This window comes from Vipera ursinii (genome assembly GCF_947247035.1).
Source record: "Vipera ursinii genome assembly, chromosome: 1".
Classification (NCBI taxonomy): domain Eukaryota; kingdom Metazoa; phylum Chordata; class Lepidosauria; order Squamata; family Viperidae; genus Vipera; species Vipera ursinii.
Genome location: NC_139512.1, coordinates 24,734,536 through 24,757,135, shown reverse-complemented (window position 1 = coordinate 24,757,135; position 22,600 = coordinate 24,734,536). Strand labels below are relative to the sequence as shown.

At 40.2% G+C, this 22,600-nt stretch overlaps 1 protein-coding gene across 2 annotated transcripts; it reads left to right on the top strand.

Annotated features, from left to right (window-relative positions):
• Positions 1–574: 574 nt before the first annotated feature.
• Positions 575–18,950, top strand: ATG14 (autophagy related 14). Of its 2 annotated transcripts, none has more exons than XM_083378244.1 (10): positions 575–785; positions 8,211–8,273; positions 8,424–8,466; positions 9,880–9,961; positions 12,816–13,053; positions 16,214–16,443; positions 17,028–17,145; positions 17,613–17,703; positions 17,814–17,899; positions 18,581–18,950. In XM_083378244.1, the coding sequence occupies exons 1-10, from the start codon at positions 610–612 to the stop codon at positions 18,885–18,887; spliced, it is 1,434 nt and encodes a 477-aa protein (XP_083234370.1). In that variant the 5' UTR covers positions 575–609; the 3' UTR covers positions 18,888–18,950. The 2 variants fall into 2 exon arrangements, with proteins under 2 accessions (XP_083234370.1, XP_083234369.1); XM_083378243.1 differs by having other exon boundaries at positions 575–836.
• Positions 18,951–22,600: the final 3,650 nt, after the last annotated feature.

Sequence of the window (22,600 nt, the reverse complement as noted above, 5' to 3'; positions counted from 1 at the left end):
AAGTCCTGTAAATAAAAAAAAATGAATAGAATAATATATAATAGAATGTAGAACAGAAGCGTTGTCACTTTAAACGTACACTAATCAACATAAACATTAAATCGCAGATGTCTCTCACGCCTATAACATGCACAAAAACTCTTACCAGAAATAAAAATCTGCATGTTCCATGGGTTTTTTAAAAAAAACCAAAAAACAACATCAAAACATGTTTATTCGTGGTCTGATTAATAATTTTGAGGCTTTTTACCATGCACTGAATTCAAACCCGAGCACGCAGAACACGATGAAACTACAATTAACTACAATCGGTCGGTGGTTTAGTACGTCATGGGAACGCAGTCTTTTTTTTTTTCCTTTTTCCGCCTGCTTTCTGCCCAGTTGCTCGTACCGCACTCGTTCGACCTCTCGGGGTAACTTCAAGGCTCCCACTGAGGAAAGCCGCCGTTCCGACTTCCTCCTCTCCGCAGCTCAGCCTCTGCTGTTTTGCTTAGCTCCGCCCCCAGCCTTCAGCACGTGCTGCTCTGCCTCGCCTTTTTTCCCCGTCATGCCTCTGTTTGAAAACAAAGTCCCACGTGACCGCCGGCCTGCCGCTAGCCCGTCAGCAATATGGCGTCTTCCAGGGGCGACGGCTGGGCCGGCCCGAGCTGGCGGCGACCGGGGATTGTGGCCGCCGCGGAAAGGCCTTACCCTGCGGAAGCGGAAGCCGGGGCCGAGGGCCTCTATGTCGCCGTGGAGCGCTGCCCCCTTTGCAACAGCACGCGCCGCCGCCTGACCTGCGCCAAGTGCGTCCGCAGCGGCGACTTCGTTTTCTTCGATGGCCGCGATTCTGAGCGGTGGGTGCCTGTCAGGACGGGGCTGGGTTGGGGCCTGGATTGTTGGCCTTATTTTTTTTTGCCGGTGTCTCCCGAGGGGGCAGGATTAAAGGTCCGAAACGCAAAGGTTCCAAAATTCCGTAGTAGTTACTTAAAGGGAGTGGATAAACCTTGCTCCCACTTCTCTGGCCGATAGGTGCTGATGCTATATATTGAGCTCCTCTTGATCGCACATCACGCCGTACTACAGACCAGCCAACCGCACTTTATTGTTTGATGTGTAACCTCTGTGGCTAACTTACGTTGTAGTGGATTGTGGGAAGTGACAAATTGGATCAGTTAAATTATCTGTGGTTAAAGTGACTATGGACAAGTGTGATGTGCACACCCAGCCATTGAGTCTATAATGGAACACAAGTCTTGTCAAGCATTTTTATAATTAAAGGGATCTGTGAAAGCCAGTTGCAAGGTGTTCATTTCTCAAGTCCTGAGAAGGACTTGAGGATAAATGAATGAAAGATTTGTGAACACGGGTTATATTTGCTGGATGTTTAGTTCCAATTTTCAGTAGTCAATACAATCAGTGGTCAAATATGATGGAACCAAGAGTCCTACTTTTCCATCTCTGAGGTCAACTTAATGTTCTTAAAGATGATTGGCTGGATTGCCAGTTTAGTCACTCCAAAATTAAAATGTGTTTCCATTTGGGTTTAAGGTATTAGTATTTTGCTATTTGTTTCATTTATTTTGAGGAGAGGGGACACTTAGGCCAATATTTAAGACTTCCTATATAACTCCAGGTGAACACATACAAATTACATTCACACAATATGCGAAACTAAACTGAATGGTTACTTGGTCTCAGTAAATATATTACAGATAAATTGTATAAAGAGATTGAATTGAATAAATCATGGTCAGTGGGTTCAGTAAACTGCTGAGATCTTCAGTGTTTTGATAGTCTGTTCTCGGCAGTCAGGTTACGTGCTTTCTTGCACTCCTTAATTGTGGAATTGGCTGCCATGGTATATACAAAGCAATTTATTACGGGGTGTGAGGTGGGCTACCGTTAGAGAATGGCAATCTTAGGCTTTTTTTGTAGCCCCTGAACCTCATCTTGGGAAACAGATAATGGGACTACAGATTACATTGGTTTGTGATTGGTATTGTTAAATGCCAGATCTGCCTGCACTAAATATGTTCTCTTCCATGATTTCATTAAGGATGAAGGGGCAAGCTTGCTATGTATTGCTGAGACCTCAATAGGTAAGGGGGTGGGGTTTTTCTCAGAGATCTACTCATCTGATTTTTAGACTTTGCATCAACCATGACCCCAAGGCAAAGGGGAGAGAGTGAAGATTATCATCTGGGAGATTTTCCAGGTCACCAAAGACACTGTTCCATAGATACCCTGGGTTTAAGGCACTATTTGTGAGGTTGCTTTGAGGACAAGGTGGGGTCCTACTGTAGTTCCAACTTCCTTGATGTACAGTTTGATCTTATGACTGATGTTGAATTTTCATTGATATTTTGTTATGGGGGACTTTAACATGCCTTCCTATGCTGGGAAGAGAAGCAGCTTGTGAATTCTTAGACACCATGACAATCATTAGCTTGTCCCAGATGATCATAGACCCAGCCTAGATAAGCAGATAGCCATTAGAGCTGTTTTGTATCTTAGAACAGCTGAAATTTGATATGAAACATTTCCATCATTCCCTTGTCATGCTTTACTCATGACACAAGATAGATTCTGTTGATTTCCAAACAACACATTTGAGGTTTCACAAGCTTTGGAGAGCAATTGAATCAAGGGCCTGATTGACCTCTAGAATAAGAGGGCAGAGAGACCACTTAATAAGATTGTTCCTGAGTGACCTCTCTGTAGTCACTGATCCATGAGGAACTTCCGTGTGTATTGAAGGGTTCCAGGACATAATGCAACAGAAAACATACTTAAAGCTACTGTGGCATCAGACAAAGCATGACACTAAATATAAGTAAGAGTTTGTGCCTGAGATTATTCCATGATAGTAATAGGGGTAAACAAGTTCAGTTTATTATATTTCTGGATAACTGCCCAATAACATTTAAAATGACTTGGTCACTATTAAAGAAATCATCCTGGAAGCTGGTCTGCTGGAGTGTTGCTAAGCATCTATAGAATAAAATCTCTCATTCACTTGGATACTGGTTAGCCAATTTCTGCAGAGATAATAAAAGCTTAGCCTTGAGTTTTCTGGGATTGATTTGAGCTTGAGTTCCAGAAGAAGTGGACAGTGTCCTCTGTGCCATTAGCATTACTTTCTATGAATGAGATCTCTACCCTACATTATTGGTGAAAGCATCTGGAGAAGTCACAGGAGGTTAAATGCAATTAGTGGTAAGTGCATCCTTTAGTGAAGATATGCTACCGTGTTTCCCTGAAAGTAAGACTCTGTTTTACTTTCTTTTGGGTTCTGAAGTAAGCACTAGGTTTTACTTTCGGGGAGGGCTTAGTTTTTGCAGGTACCGGTACCAGTAGTCTGTGACTGCGCAGGGGTGGGCCGGGGCCTGTGCATGGAGTGGAGAAGCAAAATGGCGAGAGTGGTGGCGGACCTGGTACAGTACCAGTGTGGCTGTAGTGGGTGGTGGCAAAAAGGGCACAGAGTCTGGTGTGGGGCAAGTCGGCCCAGATCCAGAGTGCCACCCCCCCACCCCCCGCTGGCCTGCCAGGGCCCTTCGCCAATGGTCGCCATTGGAATCGCTCCGGCCTCGCCTCTGCCTTTGGGCTGCCTGAGTGCCAGCCTGCACGCCTACTTGGTGCTGCAGGCGCCAGGCTAAGGGCTAAACCTGGTGCTGTTCGGGACTTGGTAGGCACTGCAGCTCTCATATCAGCTGGGCGCTTTTGGTGGCAGGAGGGTGGAGTTGCTTCCCTTCAACTGCTGGACACCTGCCGAAAGCAGCCCAAAGGCGGAGGCATGGCCGGTGTGGTTCCACTGGCGGCCGCTGGCGAAGGGCCCTGGCAGGCTGGCAACGGGGCAGCACTCCCGATATGGGCTGACTCACCCCGCGCCAGGCAGGAACAGCTCAGCAACCCAGGCCAGGGCAGCACAGCCAGGAGGGCAAAGAGCCCTGCAAAGTAGAAGCAGCATGGGCAGCTACTTGGCTGCCACATGGCACCCGACGCGGCTGAGAAAGTCCCAGCAGCAGTAGGGCCAGCAGGCAGGGCAGGTGGAGGCTGGGGCTCGCCGAGGGGTTGGTTCATTGCGGCCGCAGGCAAGCAAATGGTGGGATAGAGAGGGCGGTGCCAGCTGTTGCCAGTTCCACCGGCGGCTGCTGGCAAAGGGCCCTGGCAGGCTGGAGGTGGGGGGGCGCTCTGGCTGTCGCACAGAAGAGCTGGGCTGACTCGCCCCACCCCGCGCTAGGGCTTACTTTCTGGGAAGGTCTTATATTAGGCCCACCCACTCCAAAAAAATCAGCTGGGGCTTACTTTTGGAGTAGGGTTTACTTTCGAGGAAACACGGTATCTTCTGTCTTGAAAGTAGTGATGGTGTGTCTATTATTCAAGAAACCATTGCTCAATTTACAGATTACAGAATAACAGTTGGAAGGGACTTTGGAGGTCTTCTAGTCCAGGTGTCTTCAACCTTGGCCCTTTTTATGACTTGTGGACTTCAACTCCCAGAATTCCTCAGCCAGGCACGCTGGCTGAGAAATCCTGGGAGTTGAAGTCCACAAGTCATAAAAAGGCCAAGGCTGAAAAGCCCTGTTCTAGTCCAACCCTGTCCTGTACTATTTTCTATACCTTACTTTATACCATTCTGGACAACTGAATGAGGACTACCGTAAGTATTTCTAACTCCATGTAGCAATACAGTGCAGGTTTACTTACAAGTAAGTTTTCTTCAGTTCAGTGGGTTCAGTACTGTGCCCATAGTTTCCCTATTCCAAGTTCTTTAAGTATGGAAAGACTGCTTTCAAGCATTTTACAAATATATAGTTTTTTAATTGTATGCCGCCCAAAGTTGCTTAGGAGTTGGGTGATCCTTGAAATACATACATAAACAGACCTTTCTGAGAGATGGATTAGTATATGGCTTTCTCTTATTGAGCGAGAATTTTTAACAGGTCAAATATTTCTGCCCTCTTTCATACCAGCTAGATTGATAGGATGCATGTTGGATTTTAATTACGGTATTTACTACAAATACTGTCACTTTATCTTTTTGTCTATAAAGCTTCCAGCATGACTTGTCTATCACAGTAATGAAATGCAAATATTAAATGACAAGATAAACAGCCAGCATCAAAAACATAAATTGGCAAAAAGTCATTACACGTTCTCCATCTTGATTTTTGAAAGAGCATTGCCTTCACTGTTGAAAAATATTGTCAGCAATGGAACAATATTTCTCAACTGAAAGAGCATTCCACAGAGATAGCATGGTTATAAAAAGGTGGGTTTTTAATGTTTTGTATCTTTATTGGTTGTAACTGGAACTTACAGGACTTGCTGAAAATTAGAAATGATGAACAATATCTTCTTATACATGTTTATGTAGAAATCTCTCCCCTTCCTTGCTGAATGATTAGGTTGCATTATATTATTACCTGTGGTTAATTTACCCGAGTTTTATTCAATTTATCCAATTTCCTAGGATCACAGGGATCATAAACCATTCACATAGACTGTGTTTGTGTAACAAACGTGCTAAAATGTAACTGGCTAATGGGTCAGTATGTCAGGTGGAAACAGTCAAAGGATTATTTCCAAGAAGGATTGTGAAGTCCTCATTAAGAGTAAAATCTGTCCCATTGAACATAGTGGATCTTAGCCTTACCTGTACAAAGAAAATAATTATTGTTTTATGTTATGCATTTTAAAAAAATAAATACACGTTTTCCATCGACAGCTTAAAATCAGTTGTGGTAGAAACTTTTCATTAGAATAAAGCAATAATGTTAGCTGCAGCCAAGCACAATAATTCCAAAATTTCAGCCTATAAACTATCCTATTAATAGAATACGGTAAGTTATATTCAGGAACGGTAGTGAGATATAATCAAATATAATATAGCTGATTTTACACACACACATATACAATATAATCCTTGTGTGTCTAATCACAATTAGTCAAAGTATTCTAGTAAATCTGTATAATATTAGTTTCTATGATTGTCAAGTTGGACATTTGTTATTTGAGGCGTAGCAGAAGGTGTAATACCTGTTCCACCACATTTTTAAATGTGTATCAGTCTGTGTGTGTTTCAGTTGTGGAAAAGAATTGTATAGTCTTACCTGTAGAAAGGAAATCATTACTTTTGCATTATGCAAATTTTAAATGAAAATATTTTGCATCTAAGGCTGCCATTAAACAGTGAGAGATTGTTCATAGTGTCAGACCATAGAATACTAAAGATGGAATACTTAACGTACAACCTCATACTGTACAACTTCACTAAATCAGTCAGATTTAATATGTAATTCGTGCTGATAAAATTAAATTGCTTTAAATATATTTTAATTTAATACAATAATCAAGTACCTTCTACACATAATTAAATAAAAGTTATTCAACCCCTTCTTTAAAAAAGTTTTGGAACTGCAGAACTGCATCCCAAAGTTAAGAGCAAGATAGCAATACCAATAGCACTTAGATTTATATACCGCTTCATAGCGCTTTACAGCCCTCTCTAAGCAGTTTATAGAGTCAGCATATTGACCCCAGCAATCTGGGTCCTCGTTTTACCAAACCCGGAAGGATGGAAGGCTGAGTCAACCTTGAGCCAGTGAGAATCGAACTGCTGAACTGCATTCTAACCACTGTGCTACCACCAAATAAGATCCAAAGGCCTTGTTTGTTCAAAACATACACAAACGATGACTCAGCATAACAAAACATCTTTAATGCAGTAGAATCTCCTTATCGTAAGTCAAAGATTACCTGTATTAGAATCAGGCAAATTACCTGTATTAGAATCAGGCAAATTTATTTAAGCTGATGTTAATATACAATCAATTTTCTGTGTATCTTATTGACTAATGGTACATAGGACAGACTTTTGTGATTTCCCAGACATCTGATACGTGAAGCTTAGTTTCTTCCTAGACTGAAATTTTATCAATTTTAAAAATAAATATACTTTTGGAAGAACAGATGCATCTGTTTAGGAATAATAATTTCCTGTTTAGGAATAATAATTATAGTGATTAATATTTAGTATGTTAGTATGTAGTCAGCCTGTTCTATAGCTTTAAAGTAATAACACTAGTAACAGTTCAGATTTATGTGGAGAGTTCTTTATCGTAGTGTTTTAACCATTGACCAATGAGTCTCCCACTTTTTCAATTAATAGTCCCATAGGCCTTTTCTTTTGTGGGACCCAGTATGTGTAATACCTTGCTCAAGGAAGATTGGTCTTCAGCAGAGCTTACAGCATCCTATCACTGGCTGAGCAGGATTCTTTGGCAAAGAGCTTTCAGCTTACATATTGCATAGCTTTTCTTCCATTCTAATTCTTTTTGTGCTTAAGCTTGACTTATTGTTATTCCATGGTTTATTTCTTTTTATGATATTGTTTTTCCATGGTGTTATTGATATATGTTTTATTATTCCAGTTGTATGAGTTATCTTAACATTTGAATGCTATACCTAGTTGATAGGATTGACTCAGTGGGATTTACTTCTGAGTATACTTGCATAAGAATATATTGTAAAACGGTTTTCTTCAGTCTGGTGCATCTCCTTTAGATTGCTGCTCTGTATCTTCTATTATCTTCAGCTAGAATGATTGGTTTAACCTTTAGTTATTTGTAAAAATAATAAAGGTACGATATGAATAAATAAATTTGTTTGGATTCAGAGGACTTTAATACGATATAATATAATACATTGGAAGATATGTACAAGCCTGAAAGTTTTAATATTGCTATATAAAATTTGCCTTCCCAAATTCAGATAGGACAATCCTGTTTTATTGCATAAGTACAGGCTGTGATGTTTCATAGTTTTGAATTATTTATGCTCTGGCATAGCTTTTATTGATTCCAATTTTCTAAAGACTAACATGATTATCCTGATTTTGGTGAGATCCAAGCTAAATAAGTTCACTACTCTTGCCTAAGAATTTTAATTTCTAGTTAGTTTGTTGATCAGCTAGTTGGCTACTAATGGATAATAATCTGCATTCTTCCACTTCTGTCTTAACAAGTCTAGTGCATATCCAGAAAATCTTCCAAGCGTCATTTCATTCATCTTGTTTCATTCATCTTGTTATTTATGAAGTGAATGACATGTTCAACATAGTATGTAAAAAGATAAAGTGATAATACTTTAAGCAAGGCCTTTCTAATATAGAGCTTATTCATATTCTTATTTATTGAGAAACACCTTTAAATGTTACTCTTTTCTAGGTTTTCTGAAAAAAAAGAGAGATTAAAGCACCTTAGAAAGAAACAGCATGAATTCCAGTCCCAGTAAGTCCCAATTCATTTTATTTTACTTTATTTATTTAAGCTGATGTTAATATACAATCAACTTAATTCATCTTAATCAATATAGACATATATTTCTGGTTGCTAGTTAACGTTCTATTTCTTTTTCCACTCCTCCATTTTTTTAAATAGGTTGTTAAAAGCTATAGAGGGGAAGCAGATAGCTGATCAACTGGTGAGCCTTGCAGAATTCTTTCACTTCATATTTCAACTAGTTTTCCTTAGTGCTGTTATTCACGGTGCTCCTTGCATGGGAAGGGGACCAATAGTTATTCCTTATCATGCGTCTGTCTTATATGTACGTGATGGTGGCCATATTTTGTAAATAACTGAATTTCAGGCCAAATGAACAATGCTTATTATATCTGGAAAGGTTGGGTGCTTAAGATAGATTATATTCAAATAAATCTCTTTTGGAATATCAGAATACTGTTCTGACTTTACCTAAAGCTGGTGCTATTCCAGGCATTCTAAAAAGTGTTCATAGCTCAAAATTGCCCTACTTTAAGCTTGCACTTGAAACAAGATGGTTTCAAGTTCAAAACACCTACAGGAGGGTTATAGTAGTGCTAGAAAATTTCCAATAAAGTTGGAGCAATTTTTTCAAATCTTAAATCATTTTGTACACTGTTATTAAATAGTACAATAGTAGGATATTTTTAAAAGGATATTAGTTGCTCTTAAGTTTGATGTAAGATTTGTGCTTATTGAAAGTGGCATTTGGCTCCCCTGATATGTCCCTGTCTGATATAGAGGTTTTTGTAAGGATTTGACTGCCATTGTTATTTGAGGGGGTGGCACAGTGGTTCAGTCATTTAAGATGCTGGGATTGTCGGCTGGAAAGCTGGCAGCCCAGGTTCAAGACCCGAGTGCCATGTGACGGGGTGAGCTCCTGTCCTCAACCCCACCTCCTGCCAACCTAGCAATTTGAAAGTATGCAAATGCAAGTAGATAAATAGGCACCACTGTGGTGGGAAGGTAACAGTGCCTGTGACATAATGCTGGCCACATGACTGCGGCAGTGTCTTTGGATAGCGCTGTCTCAATGGCCTTGAAATGGAGTTAAGCAACCGCCCCTTATAGTCGGCAACGACTAACGGAATAAAATCTGCAGGGATTCCTTTACCTTTTTTTTACCTTGTTATTTGAGGATCACTGCAGCTTGGCTTAGAGACTTTCTACTTCTGAGACGGTACCTAAAGAACTAGCAGATAATAAAATTCTATAGCTTGCATTAGACAGTTTGGTTGCAATATCAATCATTCTGTTATGTAATTCTCTTCTGAACTGAAGGTAAAACTAAAATGCAGCACAACCAAAGCATAGATGGTTAATTGTGATGTCAAATTGAAAGGTAAATCTAGGGCACCCTAATTACTTAATGTTCCCTTTACAGTGGCCTCAGCAACTTCTGGGTTGCTGATTAAACTGAATGGATTTTGGAAATGGAGTTAGCCATCTGTTTACTTTGACTAACATTATTATTTTTTAAATGCAAAAATTGTTTACAGAGGTCCTAATATGTGTTCTTTTATAGATGCATTTTTATCCAGTGCAAAGATCCTAATAGATGTTCTTCTTCTTTCAGAGATGGAAAATAATGTCTTGCAAGATGAGAATTGAGCAGCTGAAGCAAACAATATGCAAAGAAAATGAAGAAATAGTAAAAAGTAAATGATGGTTGCAGAAGTCTTGGCAGATTCCTGTTATGGAATTCCTATTCTGTACCCATATGTTCTCTGATAATTGTACAAAATTAATTTAACCAGTTTCATTAACTTACCAAAGCTTCTTTGTTAAAAGGAGTAATGGTGTAAAAGATTATTGCCTTCATATTTCAAATTTTCCTTTGCACTCCTGTGCTGTTTATTTATTTATTTTATGTATTTACTTAAAGATTTATATGGCCACCCATTCACTCTCATTGACTCTGGGCAGCTTACAAACAATTAAAAAAACAAATACAAAAGATTATAAAACAGTAACCCCATCCCCCACCCCCACTACTACTATGAAGTATTATTGGGTGTATGAACTAAATATATTTAATATGTAAAATTGATTAGCCAAATAGGCCTACCTGGCATTTAGGGCAGGACTTTTCAACCTTTTCACCCATTGTACCACTTTTAGAATATGGTAATATCCGAGTACCACCAGTCGCCTAGCAAGGTGTCAAAAACTTGATGACCAAAAAAAGGAAAAAAGTGATGAAGTACAGGTAGTCCTCGACTTACAACAGTTTGCTTAGTGACTGAAGTTACAGTGGCACTGAAAAAAGTGCCCCCCCAGCCACAGCCGAGCAAGATATGTGCCTGCCCGCCTGGCGGCGCTCTTCCTCCTGTCTGAGGTTTTCATTGTTGTGAGCATTTCTGTTGAGGATTGGCAATGGGGGTGGGGTGGGGTGGTTGGTTTTTATTTCCCCCCCCATCTGCTGGGTTTTTGCAGCAGGTTTTGGTCACTTCACATGACCCTGACACTGACCGTCATAAATATGAATCAGTTGCCAAGCATCTGAATGTAAATCACAAGACCCTGGAGATGCTGCAACATTCCAGCTGATCGGTGCTTCTTCTGGGCTCAGCAGAAGCACCAGGATCAGTGCCGAGCTCCAGTCCCGAAGAAGCGCCGATCATCTGGAAAGTGGCACTGATCCTGGCGCTTCCGCTGAGCCCTGACAGCCTTGCAGCTCCAGAGCCATCTCTCGCTCAGGCTTGTGCGGTGCTGCCATCAGTTCAGCTCATTCCCCTCCCGTGCTACCACTTTTCTAGGATGGTCGCGTACCACCTGCCAGGTGCCAATGTACTGCAGGTGGCACCCGTACCACTGGTTGAAAAGTCCTGATTTAGGGTACACCCTCAAGTGAGCTTCCAGAATTCTTTGACACTAGTCAAGGTTCTTTGGGCAACATGCAGCATTTTCAATACATAACAGGGTCAGAGCAGGCACATAATTTGAAAACCAATGTTCTAGTTCAAAGAAAATTATTTGACTGCATATACAAAATGTTTCTTGTTTTCATGCGAAAATAATATATGTTCTTTCACAATAATAACATACTAAAATGTAGGCAACATTTTAGAAATTATCTGTATTTTGAGTGAAATCTTAATACTACAAAGTAAGAAGTCCATGGAAAATGCATTCTCAGTCTAGTATTTTTTCTGGTGGTGTTGAAGAATACTATTAGGTGGTGGGATATATAATCTCTCTTTTTTAATTGTTCATTTATGAAAATTATTCCTTGCTTTTCTACTTATATAAGACTTGAGAGCAGCACACATTTAAAACAAAAATACCAGATTAAACTGTAGCATTAAAGTCTATAAAATCAGTAATGAAGAAAGATGCCTCCTTACTGTGTTTTTAAAATATTGGTGCTTGATGGCTTAAATGCATCTCCCTAGAGAGGACATTCCATAGCTTGTGAGAAACACAGTGAGATATCTTCAGAACTTCTACTGGTTTATGTGATGTGGCAGTGGTCCTCAAATAATTAAGCTCTGTGGTGCTTAAGGCTTTAAAGGTCAGTATCTTGGAATGTAACCAAGATGTATATAACCATCTCTGTCCAACCTACTCAAGAAGGGTTGTACCAATAGCAATAGTGCATAGACTTACATACCACTTCACAGTGTTTTATAGCCCTATCTAAGCAGTTTACAGAGTCAGCATATTGTTCCCCCAACAATCTGGGTCCTCATTTTACCAACCTCGGAATGATGGAACGCTGAGTCAGCCTTGAGCTGGTGAGACTCAAACTGCCAAACTGCTGGCAGTCAACAGCCAGGAATCAGCGGAAGTAGCTGCAGTACTACCTTTTAACCACTGCGCCACCTTGGCTCTTGTAGCTGTTGCTATGGTGGAAATTGTGTAAAGGTGATCCTTACCATAGTCATGTCTTGGGAATGCAATGACAACTAAAGATCACTACCTGAGTGCAGCTCAGTCCCAAACAGGCTGAACATCAGTTTCCCTCCTCTCCAGATCAGCAGCTAAAATATTGGGATAACTCCATCAGATTATTATTTTAATAACTCAGATTAGATTTATGAATGCTGTCTGCCCTGAAATCTTAATAACTTCCTATTACTTCTGCCAAATTTTCTTTTGATTAGGGGGAGTAGACCTGCAAATGAAATACTGGGCTGCAGCTGGCTTTGTTTTTCTTTTCTAGGAGGCTCTGTTGGGCCTAGAAGTTTTACTCAAGATCAAGATAATGCTGGAAATGGTTGTTTAGTCTTGCAGCATGTTTTTCTTTAAAAACTTTTTTAGTGTGATAAATTAGGTGGGACAAGGTAACATTGGCATCCTAAAATGCTATGCTGTGGGTTTCAGGTTTAATCCTGCTTTGAGATCCCAGACACTGCTTTATTTCACAGTCATTACATATTTCTATTAAAGATACAATGTATAATTTTGCATATTTAAGTAATATAATTTATTCATACATTATCTATTGAGTAATTAGGTGCACCATTTTGGGAGTCTTCCAAAGATTTACTTTTGCCTGTGTTGTTCTAGATTCAGAGTGGCTTCTTAGGATCAAAGATGAGAACCAGAAACTTTACCGAAGGGCTCATCGCCATCAGGAGAAAAAGGAGAAAATCCAGAAGCACAACTGCAAGCTTGGAGATCTAGTAGAGAAGAAGAACTATGACTTGAGAAGTCATCACGAGCATCTGGCAGATCTCCGGCGGTCACATGTCCTGGAATTAACCTCTGTTATATTCCCTATTGAGGAAGTGAAAATTGGTATGAGGTAGGCAGGAAGAGTAGTGTGGCTGATGTGGTTAACCATATATTCAGAAAGTGATTCATGTTCATAGTCTATATAGAAGAAATGTGATTTCTACATACTTTTGTAATGAGGGGCGGAAAACCAGAAGGCAGTGACACAGAAGATGCACTGAATTGAGATGTTCTCTGGTTATTTGAAAACAAGCCTCACTGAAACCAATTGAATTTACTTCTTTAAATTGAAGTATCTATTTAATTTGTATTCTCCCTTTCTTACGGTAGTTTTTCCTCATAACGCTGAGATGATTAGGTTGAGAATTCATTACTGGTTTAGGATCTTTGGAAGCTTCAGTACCATACAGTATTAGTTATATTGTTTAGCAAATATCTTATTGTTTGGAATGAGTCAACTGAGCCCATGGATAGTTGGCAGAGTTGGAAGTTTAATCGTTTTTAATTTTTGTATCTTGTTTTTTAATATGTATTGCCCTGTTCACCACCCTGAGTCCTCCAGGAGAAGGGCGGTATACAAATAAAATTAATAATAATAATAATAATAATAATAATAATAATAATAATAATAATAATAATAATAATAATAATAATATAATAATAATAATAATAATAATAATAATAATAATAATAATAATAATAATACTGGCACATAGCTACAAATTCAGGTAGTCCTTAACTTACAACAGTTTGTTTAGTGACCATTCAAAGTTACAACTGTGCTGAAAAAAATAACTTACCATATTTTCTGGCGTATAAGACGACTTTTTAACCCATGAAAATCATCTCAAAAGTTGGGGTCGTCTTATACGCCCAGTCGTCTTATACGCCGGAAAATCAGCGAGCCCGGGAAGGCACGCCCTCCCCTCTCACTGTGGAGGAAGCAGGGCAGGCTGGCGTCTGGCGGGAGCTGGCAGGGTAGTCCTGCGCACGCGCACGCTCCCAAGCTGTTAAGGAGCACTCCTTAGCAGCCGGGGAGTGCGTGCGTGTGCAGGACTGCCCTGCCAGCTCCCGCCTGACGCCCTTCCCTCTTGAGGCAGCATCGCTCCCCGGCTCCTAACGTAACAATTGCAGTGATTCACGTAACTGTGGCAAGAAAGGTCGTAAAATGGAGCAAAAGTCACTCAATAAATGTCTTCCTTGGCAGCAGAATTTTGGAGCTCGATTGTAGTCGTAAGTAGTGGACCACCCGTATACAAGATTATAATCTACAAGTTTGCGTAGAAAGGACATAATTAAGGGGATTTCAGAAGTATTAGTTTGGAAAGGCCAACATCAGCCTGTCACATAGGTAGATAGCATTCTATTTATTTATCCCCTTTTCAACAGAAAGCCCTCCCTCTAAACTCCTTTCTTAAGTGTCGGTCAAATGAGGTGGGATCTTTTCTTGAAATGGGTTGCTTGGGCTGAAGCTCGTCAATCTGTTGTTGAAAATTCTTAGATAGTTGTAGTCTCTTTTCTAAGTAAGCTTCGCTGCCTGTTCTTCTCTAGAAGTAGCAAATACTCTGAAGGAGTAGATTCTTTTTTCAGACCTTGTTCCAATTCTTCTCGTTTCTCCTCTTGAAGTAGAAAAGTGAAACACTTTCACTTTTATTTCTACAAAGCTAAACAGGTTGTTTAATGTTATCTAGTCTAGTAACAAAACACCTGCAAGCAAACCAAGTTCAGAGAAGACAAGGATTCCACAACTCAGAATCTTTCCTCATAATCTTCACTGATTCTGCTAACTTTCTTTTATTCTTATTTGACGCATCCTCTGTATACTTTTTCCTTTTCTACTTGGTGGAGCAGTGGGCTAATGCCTCCTTAAGTAACACCAGCTGCCTGCAATTAGTGCAGGTTCGCATCCCACCAGGCTCAAGGTTGACTCAGCCTTCCATCCTTCCGAGGTAGGTAAAATGAGGACCCAGATTGTTGGAGGTAATAAGCTGACTTTGTAATAATGCCGCTTGGGGATGTGTGTGAAAGCCCTAATAAGCAGGCATATACATAGAATGAAGGCTACTGCTAAGCTTGTAAGCCGCCCTGAGTCTTCGGAGAAGGGCGGGATATAAATGGAATTAAAATAAAATAAATAAAATAGGAATTATAATTACTGTTCCCCATCCTGGAATGGAGATTTCTCAAAATGCATTGTTTGTGGAGATGTCTATAACTTCTTACCAGACCCAGCTCAAAAGTAGGGCATACTTTGCTCCTGAATATACCGGTAATAGCTGAGAGAAAGGACTTTTAGCACTCAGCCAGTACTATATGTTTTCCTATTTCTGTTCTAGTAAGGTGTCTATCTGGCACTTTCTTAGTTTCATAGAATCTGAGTTTTTAATAATTAAGTGTTTGAAGTGCTTTAAATACAGTTCCAAGCATGTGCTGTGAAGTGTAGCAGTGGGCCCTTTATATAGAGGTGGGGAACAGACAAGCAGGTCCAAGTGTCAGGAGGCTAATGGAAATAAGAAAAATACAGTATAGCAAATTTATTCACATTTGGCCCTTCATGGTCTCAAAAGAGAGAGCCTTAAAATAAATACACTTTCCCTGGAAACGTCCATTTGTCATCAGATTCCAGTGTCCATTATGAGAAACGAGTTGTCTTGATAGTAGCAGTTTATGTCTTTTGGTCTTTCTTTCACCGATTTGGAATTATAGATTCAGCTGAAGAAGTTTAGGCAGTCCTTTTCCTTTACAAGAATCAGCTGCTTTGCTCCCCATCTGACATTCTTGCTGGAGGAAACTGATTAGCAAAATGCCTCAGGGAAGTGAGTTATTTCATGGCCAGGCCTTTTTGAAGAGTTAGGGAGATTTTACGGGTATCAGTAGAGAACGTTAGCAGCGTTACTTCCATCTTTGGCTTGCTCTGCATCATCAACTGCTTGCTTGCTATATCCTTAGTTATCCCGTTTCCTCCCTTCTCAGAAGCCCTACTCATCTCGAAGCTCACCAGGCACGGAGTCTGAACATATTCATTCCTTAATAATAAGGCTTACTGCCAAGAAAATGGGTGTTTTTCCCTCCCCGCATAGATGGCACAGAGCTGCAAACATAGTGCTTTTCTGTAACTTTTTAAAACAATGCCACCTTTTCCTATCGTGCATGCTCTGAAACCTCTTCTTGGAATAAAATCTGAACTCCTGTGCAATCGTTTTAGTAACTATTCCTTGCCTTTCCTCTAGGGACTCCACAGATGTATCTTCAGAGAGTGACAATGCCATGACCTCTAGCACAGTAAGCAAGCTTGCAGAAGCCAGGAGGACCACCTATCTTTCTGGGCGATGGGTGTGTGATGACCATAATGGAGACACCAGCATTGGCATCACAGGGCCTTGGATAACCCTTCCCAACAATGGGGATTACTCCGCTTACTACAATTGGGTAGAAGAGAAGAAGACCACACAAGGACCAGGTAATGGGCTAGGCGTCATTTAAACTATTTTGAGTCTCAGGGAGCCAGCTTCTTCATCAATTTTTTAAATTAATATTGAGATGCAAATCCAATGATCTTGCACAGATATTTGGCATATTGAAATGTAGGAAAAGCACAGGGATACCATAAGCGGCCTTCTGAGCCACGATTCTCATGGGGAGCCTAAGAATTGCAAAGCATGATATTGGCTAGAGAGTTTCCCCAAAGCATATTTTTAGCTCTCATAGTTGAGAAGATGATTGCTCATTAACTGGCACTATTTCTCAGAATTCTCAGAAGCAAACAGATTGACTGATCTCAATGCTTTGGCAACCCTGGGTGCCAAAAGAAAAAAAACCCCAAAACCCTTAGAGATCTCACACAAGAACTTTAGCGACACTTGGTGAACTTGTGAGATTTTACAAAGGTAATTTTTAAAAAGTTTATTTAAATTTGAGGTTCCACAAGCAACATTCATAGTTGTTATGGGTACCTTGTTCTCTATGAGTACCATATTGTGAATCCTTGGTCTTTGCCTTTTCTGGTGTGGCCATGAAAATTGATTTTTTTTCCTTCTGTTCCAGACATGGAGCATAACAATCCTGCTTATACCATCAGTGCTGCTTTGTGCTATGCAACTCAGCTGACTAACATTTTGTCACTTATACTGGATGTAAACCTTCCCAAAAAGCTATATAACAGGTAAGGAATCTAGAAGGAGCTAGAACACGTGCAAAAACGTTTATCGAGAACATTATGTTGAATGACGCTCTAGGAATTGTAACCATTATAACCTATCACTTTATATACACCAAATTTTGAGTTCTAAGATTTTGCAGAAATACTAATAACCGTAGATTGACAGACTGCCAAGAATATGCATGGATACTGAGATGGTAATAAAACTTTAGAGATGGTGGATAGCAAACCCTCTTGTGACTTCATTTAAAAAAAAAACTGACTACCCAGGGCTGCAACATTCCTGGCATTTATATCATTGGAGTAGGTGGGCACTAAATTCCATTTCCCTCTCCCTCTCCCCCCGCCTCTGTTAGCTCTCCCAACAAATCTCTTTTGCCAAATCAGAGTGATCCAAAAGATGTTTATTTGCCTTGAGTCCTTGTTCAAGATTTTATGCCTTAATGTTTGCCCCTTAATATATTTTGCAGTGAGTTCTGCGGAGAAAATCTTAGCAGGAGGAAATTCACCTGGGCAGTGAAAAAGCTAAATGCCAATATCCTTTACCTTTGCTTTTCTCAGGTAGTTTTCATTTGGTTTCTTTTCCTTCTTGGAAGGCTTTACATTGTTTCCTCCTCATCTTTCAAGTCCTGCCTGATGAGTATTCTGCTTTCCTTCATATGCTTTTCCAGCATGTCAATTTAGATCTTCTGCACCCTCTGCATACACTCAGAAACTTGATGTACTTGGTCAGTCCTGAGACAGAACATTTGGGAAGGTAAGAAACAGTTCAATAACAAATGCCCCACTTTCTTCCCTGCCATCAGATGCTTTCTAGAAGAGCCTCCTAGCAACCCTTCTCTGTATCAGATATCACTGTAAACAGTGGTGAAGTTTGATAAATACTGTATATTCAACACCTGACACCAATAACATCCACTCTGAACGTCACCAACTCCCAAGTCAGAGAGAAAAGAGAATTTGGTCCTGCAATATGAGATGGGCCTTTTCAGTTACAGATGTACTTTGTTAAGGAATTATGAATTTCCAGGTAAAATAGTAGGAGTAAGTTTCTGACTTCAGTTGATAGCTTACCTATTTTTCAGCTTTTTTCATTGTGACAAGGGATTGAATGTTGTCTCAGTTCTGCATGAACTGCCCTATCCCATAGAAAACCAACACTTCTTGTAACTTGGTGCTTTATGGGGTCTTCACAGTATTTATTCCCTTATTCTGTGATATGTTTTAAAATTCTTGCTTCATCATGCAAGCTTGCTCCAAATGAGATTTTGAGTCAGTTGCTCAGCCCAAGTGTCACATCCTCAGCTTTGACTTTTACTTCAGCTCATACATGTGTGCTTATTTCCCCCCCCACTCCATTTTTGCTACCAATTGTGTGATCAAGCATCTCTTCCTCCCCTCCCCCTTGCTCCCTCTCCCCCTTCCCCTCCCCCAACAGGTCTGGACCATTTGAGATCAGTGCTGATTTGGAAGATTCCATGGAGTTTGTGGACCCCAGCGGTGCTGGTGAAACAGATGAGAGTGGAGATGAACACATAAGTGATGAAGAAACTGACCTTGGAACAGACTGGGAGAACCTGCCCAGCCCACGGTTCTGTGATATCCCCTCCCAGCCGGTAGAGATGCTGCAGAGCCAGAGCACGCAGGCTTCTCAACCGATAGCCAGCAGCAGTGCTGGTGGCATGATCTCCTCGGCAGCAGCCTCGGTTACCTCTTGGTTTAAGGCATACACTGGACACCGCTAAGAAATAGTTGGGCCTCTATGACCCACCGTCACTGTAGAAGACTTTGTGATTCAGTTCGGTAGTGCCTGGAACGGGGTGGGGTGGGGTGGGGAAAGGGTGTGTGTCTTACTTTCATTTGCAGAAGCTCCAGCAGCTCTTGGTTTGCCCATGCTGTGAAGTTCCTCCCATTTTCTGACACCTGCGACGGAATTCAGCAGCTCTGAATCACAGTTTTTTTTGTGTGCCGAAAAGAATTACCTGAACATTTTATTTCTAGTCTGCATTTTCTAAAAGAAGCTAAGAAAGGCAATCGCTTGAAGCGTGGAGACAGGAAGAGAATCATGGAAGAAAGCAATCTGAGAGTCATGCAAATGCTTAAACTCATCCTGGTCAATCAGTTCCAGCAATGCTCTTGGACTTCTTGGTTTTGTGGAGTGTACATCATTTGCAAACTTACCACAGAAATGTACATTTCAGGAACCTTCTGGCAAATGATGCTTTTTAAATGAGTTTCTAAATTCTGTTGCCATAATTTTAATACAGAAAACCATCTTTTTTTAAAAAAAAACAAAACACACTACTGTGATAATTCTATCTTTTGTATGTGTTGCATTCATCCATTAGAAGATCTTTCTGAATATTTTTCACAGAGTTTCCAGGCTCCTTGTTCTAGCACCAGACACCAAAGAGAGGCTGGCCCCTAATAATTTGCAAATATAGAGCCACTCTGCTGTAGTCAGAAAGTTTGTATTCATATGTTCTTTCATAGGGTGAAAGTTTGGTTTTGTGTACTACATGTTCTCTGTCTTTTGGAAAGCTGGCACTCCAGAGATGAGAACATGAGGACTTATCCGCCTTTTTGTGTCAAGTTAGTGGATAAAGAATGTTGTACATAGAATTTAAAACTGTTGTGATTTTGTTTTGAGTTTTGGAATGATTTTAGAAGTAAAAAAAACTTTCCATTTTCATTGTATTATTCTTGCCCATCGTCCTTTAACATAGGTTTATATATTAAACCTACTTCAGATGCTCCCTCGGCTGTCAGTCAATTCACATGTCTGTTTATGTTTCTCTTTGTCCATGCAGTATTGGCCCTCCATGCTGAGATCAGGACTTAGGGGTTTGGCAGTTTTGCATTATTCTTCTCATTAACAAGGATGAGGGACAGTCTTGCAAGTCAGGCTTGTTTGAGGATTCATCATATGTCTCTCATGCCATCATATCTTTACTTGATCATAAGAATTATTGGCTCTCACCGAGCACATCTTCCAAACCATCATGGTTGGAACTCCAGTGAGAAAATCTCCCTAACCAACAGGTCTGGGAAGGGATTGTAATGGAGTAAGGAGAAAATGGCATGTAATCATTTGCTCCTTCATAAAGCAGTTTCTGCCTTCATATTGCCTAGTGATCCAAAATATTGGCTAGGCAACTGTAACTTCTGTTGCATCTTTTGTATGCTGCCCCATTTGTGGACTCTGGGTTTGTAGTTAATAGTCCTAGCAATGTGAGGTTTAGATGCTTTTCTACCTTGGAGCCGGTTCAGCCTTTTAGCAGAGCAGGTACATCTATGATGTGGAATATCCTTTCTTCAAAAATACACCCACAATGCTTATCCTAATGCCCTGGAGATTCAACGTTGGGCACTTTTTTCCTGTATTACAAAGATTTGCAGTCATGCAAGAACTTCTGAATTGGCAAATATGTTTTATTCAGTGTTTCTGCCGTGGTCTTCTATTTAAGCCTGGAGTTCATATAATGAAGTGCATAGGGTTTTAAGTAACTTTGCTATGCAGATTTTCTCCCCTGCCAAATAGGAATTTATCTGGAGGATAGAGAAACTAGTCCTTTATATTTTTGTTGCTAAACCAAAGATTGCTTTAGTTAGGTGTTTTGATTTAAAACCAGATGGTGTGATTCTTCCATCATAAGACTTAGTATAGAAAGATAGCAATACAATGATCCACATGCATCTTTACTGGCTTCTGTGGAAGCTATATTGATTTACAAAAAAAGTGGCAGTGGATGGAATTGTGTGACTTTGGGCTTTGTCTCAAAGATCTTGGGTGACATGGGATTGTCCTCTTACTTCTGTTAATGAAACAAATGGAAATTTGTAAGAAGCAAGGCACTTTATTAGTTGCAGGTGATATGGGCTGCTTAACACTGACTGCAGGGGGGGGGAATTGCAGGTGGGCTTTCAACACTGTAAATATGTTTTCTGTTGTGTGTTCCTTTTCTCTCCTGCTTATTTTTGAATGCAAACACTTGGAAATCATTTCTAGTGAACTGAAGGAAATAAATGTAAAAAGCCAGTAAGCCATGAATCCTTTTTGCTTGTCACTTTCAACTTCTTAAACTGGCGCCTCTCCTTCAACAGTGGAACATTGCTTTGGAGGCCACCAAAAGGCATCCAAATAATAATAAGGTAGGGTGCTGCTCCCTTTCAAGAAAATAATTGTATTTTTGTAATGTTTTTACACTTCTAGAGCTGTCTGGAGAAGCTACAAAAACATTTTTACCATAAAATTACAGTGCAATAGAGGAACATTCTGCTTCATGGACAGGGAAACCATTGATGGGTATCCTGGGTTTACATCACTAATTGCACATTTTGCAAGATGTCACGGTGTCACAAAAGTAGAGCCGTATGTTTAGGCCCAAGAATCTCAACATGCTTAGTGGGTTACTAGAAATACAGTAAGCAGTTTGCTGTCTGAAAATTGGTTCTCCAAACAAGGATTGCTAATTTGAGTATCCCTAAATCCTTAGCTTGAAGCAGTAGGCGTGAGCTTAAATGGACTCCAGAAGATGGTAGAGGACAGGAAGGCCTGGAGGAATGTTGTCCATAGGGTCGCGATGGGTCGGACACGACTTCGCAGCTAACAACAACAACAACAAATCCTTAGCTTCTTTTTTTAGCTCATGACCTTGTGGTGCCACTTTCAAACTAGTAGTCCTAACTAAATGCAAATATGTTTTTAAAATTGTACTACTGCAATAAATCTTTGGGTTTTTAAAAAATTGCTCGGTTTTATTTTTACTCTGTTCTGATAGTACTGTTATCACTGGAACTACTTAATGTCCACATGCATGTATTTCAGTTGCAGAACACTATGAAGGAGAAAATACACATTTCATGCTAAAATATCTAGTGTTTATATTATCAAGAACTTACCTAAAGAAAACATTTGGCAGGGATCTTTTCACTGGTTATAACCCCAGACTGAGCCCTTTTCCCCCTAATTTGTGATGCAATTTAGCCATCCAGATGTAGCTAATTTTATAACTAAGAAATGAAAATTGAAAGGCATAAATGACATATCGTGTTATCTGTAAATATTGGAACCAATAACTAGTAGAAGCCTGTTATATTTGAATGTTTGAATCAAATTGATCCAAACTTTTTTTTAGTAATTTCCTAGCAGTTCAATCACCACTGCTTGTGATAGATAAGCTGGCTTAAGTCGAGAACTGAGAGTATTACATAGCTGGTATGTTCAGAATACAAGGAAAGGCAAATTACACATTTAGCTGCAACATCACCAGAGGTTGGGGGATGAATTTACAGGATGGGAAGAGGCTGGTATGGGGGGCCTTGGCATCCTTACTGGAACAGCGCAGAGCATGACGAAGGTGTGCAACTGGTGAAGTAGCTGAAGCTTCAAATGATAGCTCTACTAGTCATTTGCAGACAGCAGGAGAGGCTACATTGACTTGTCTTTCTTTCACAG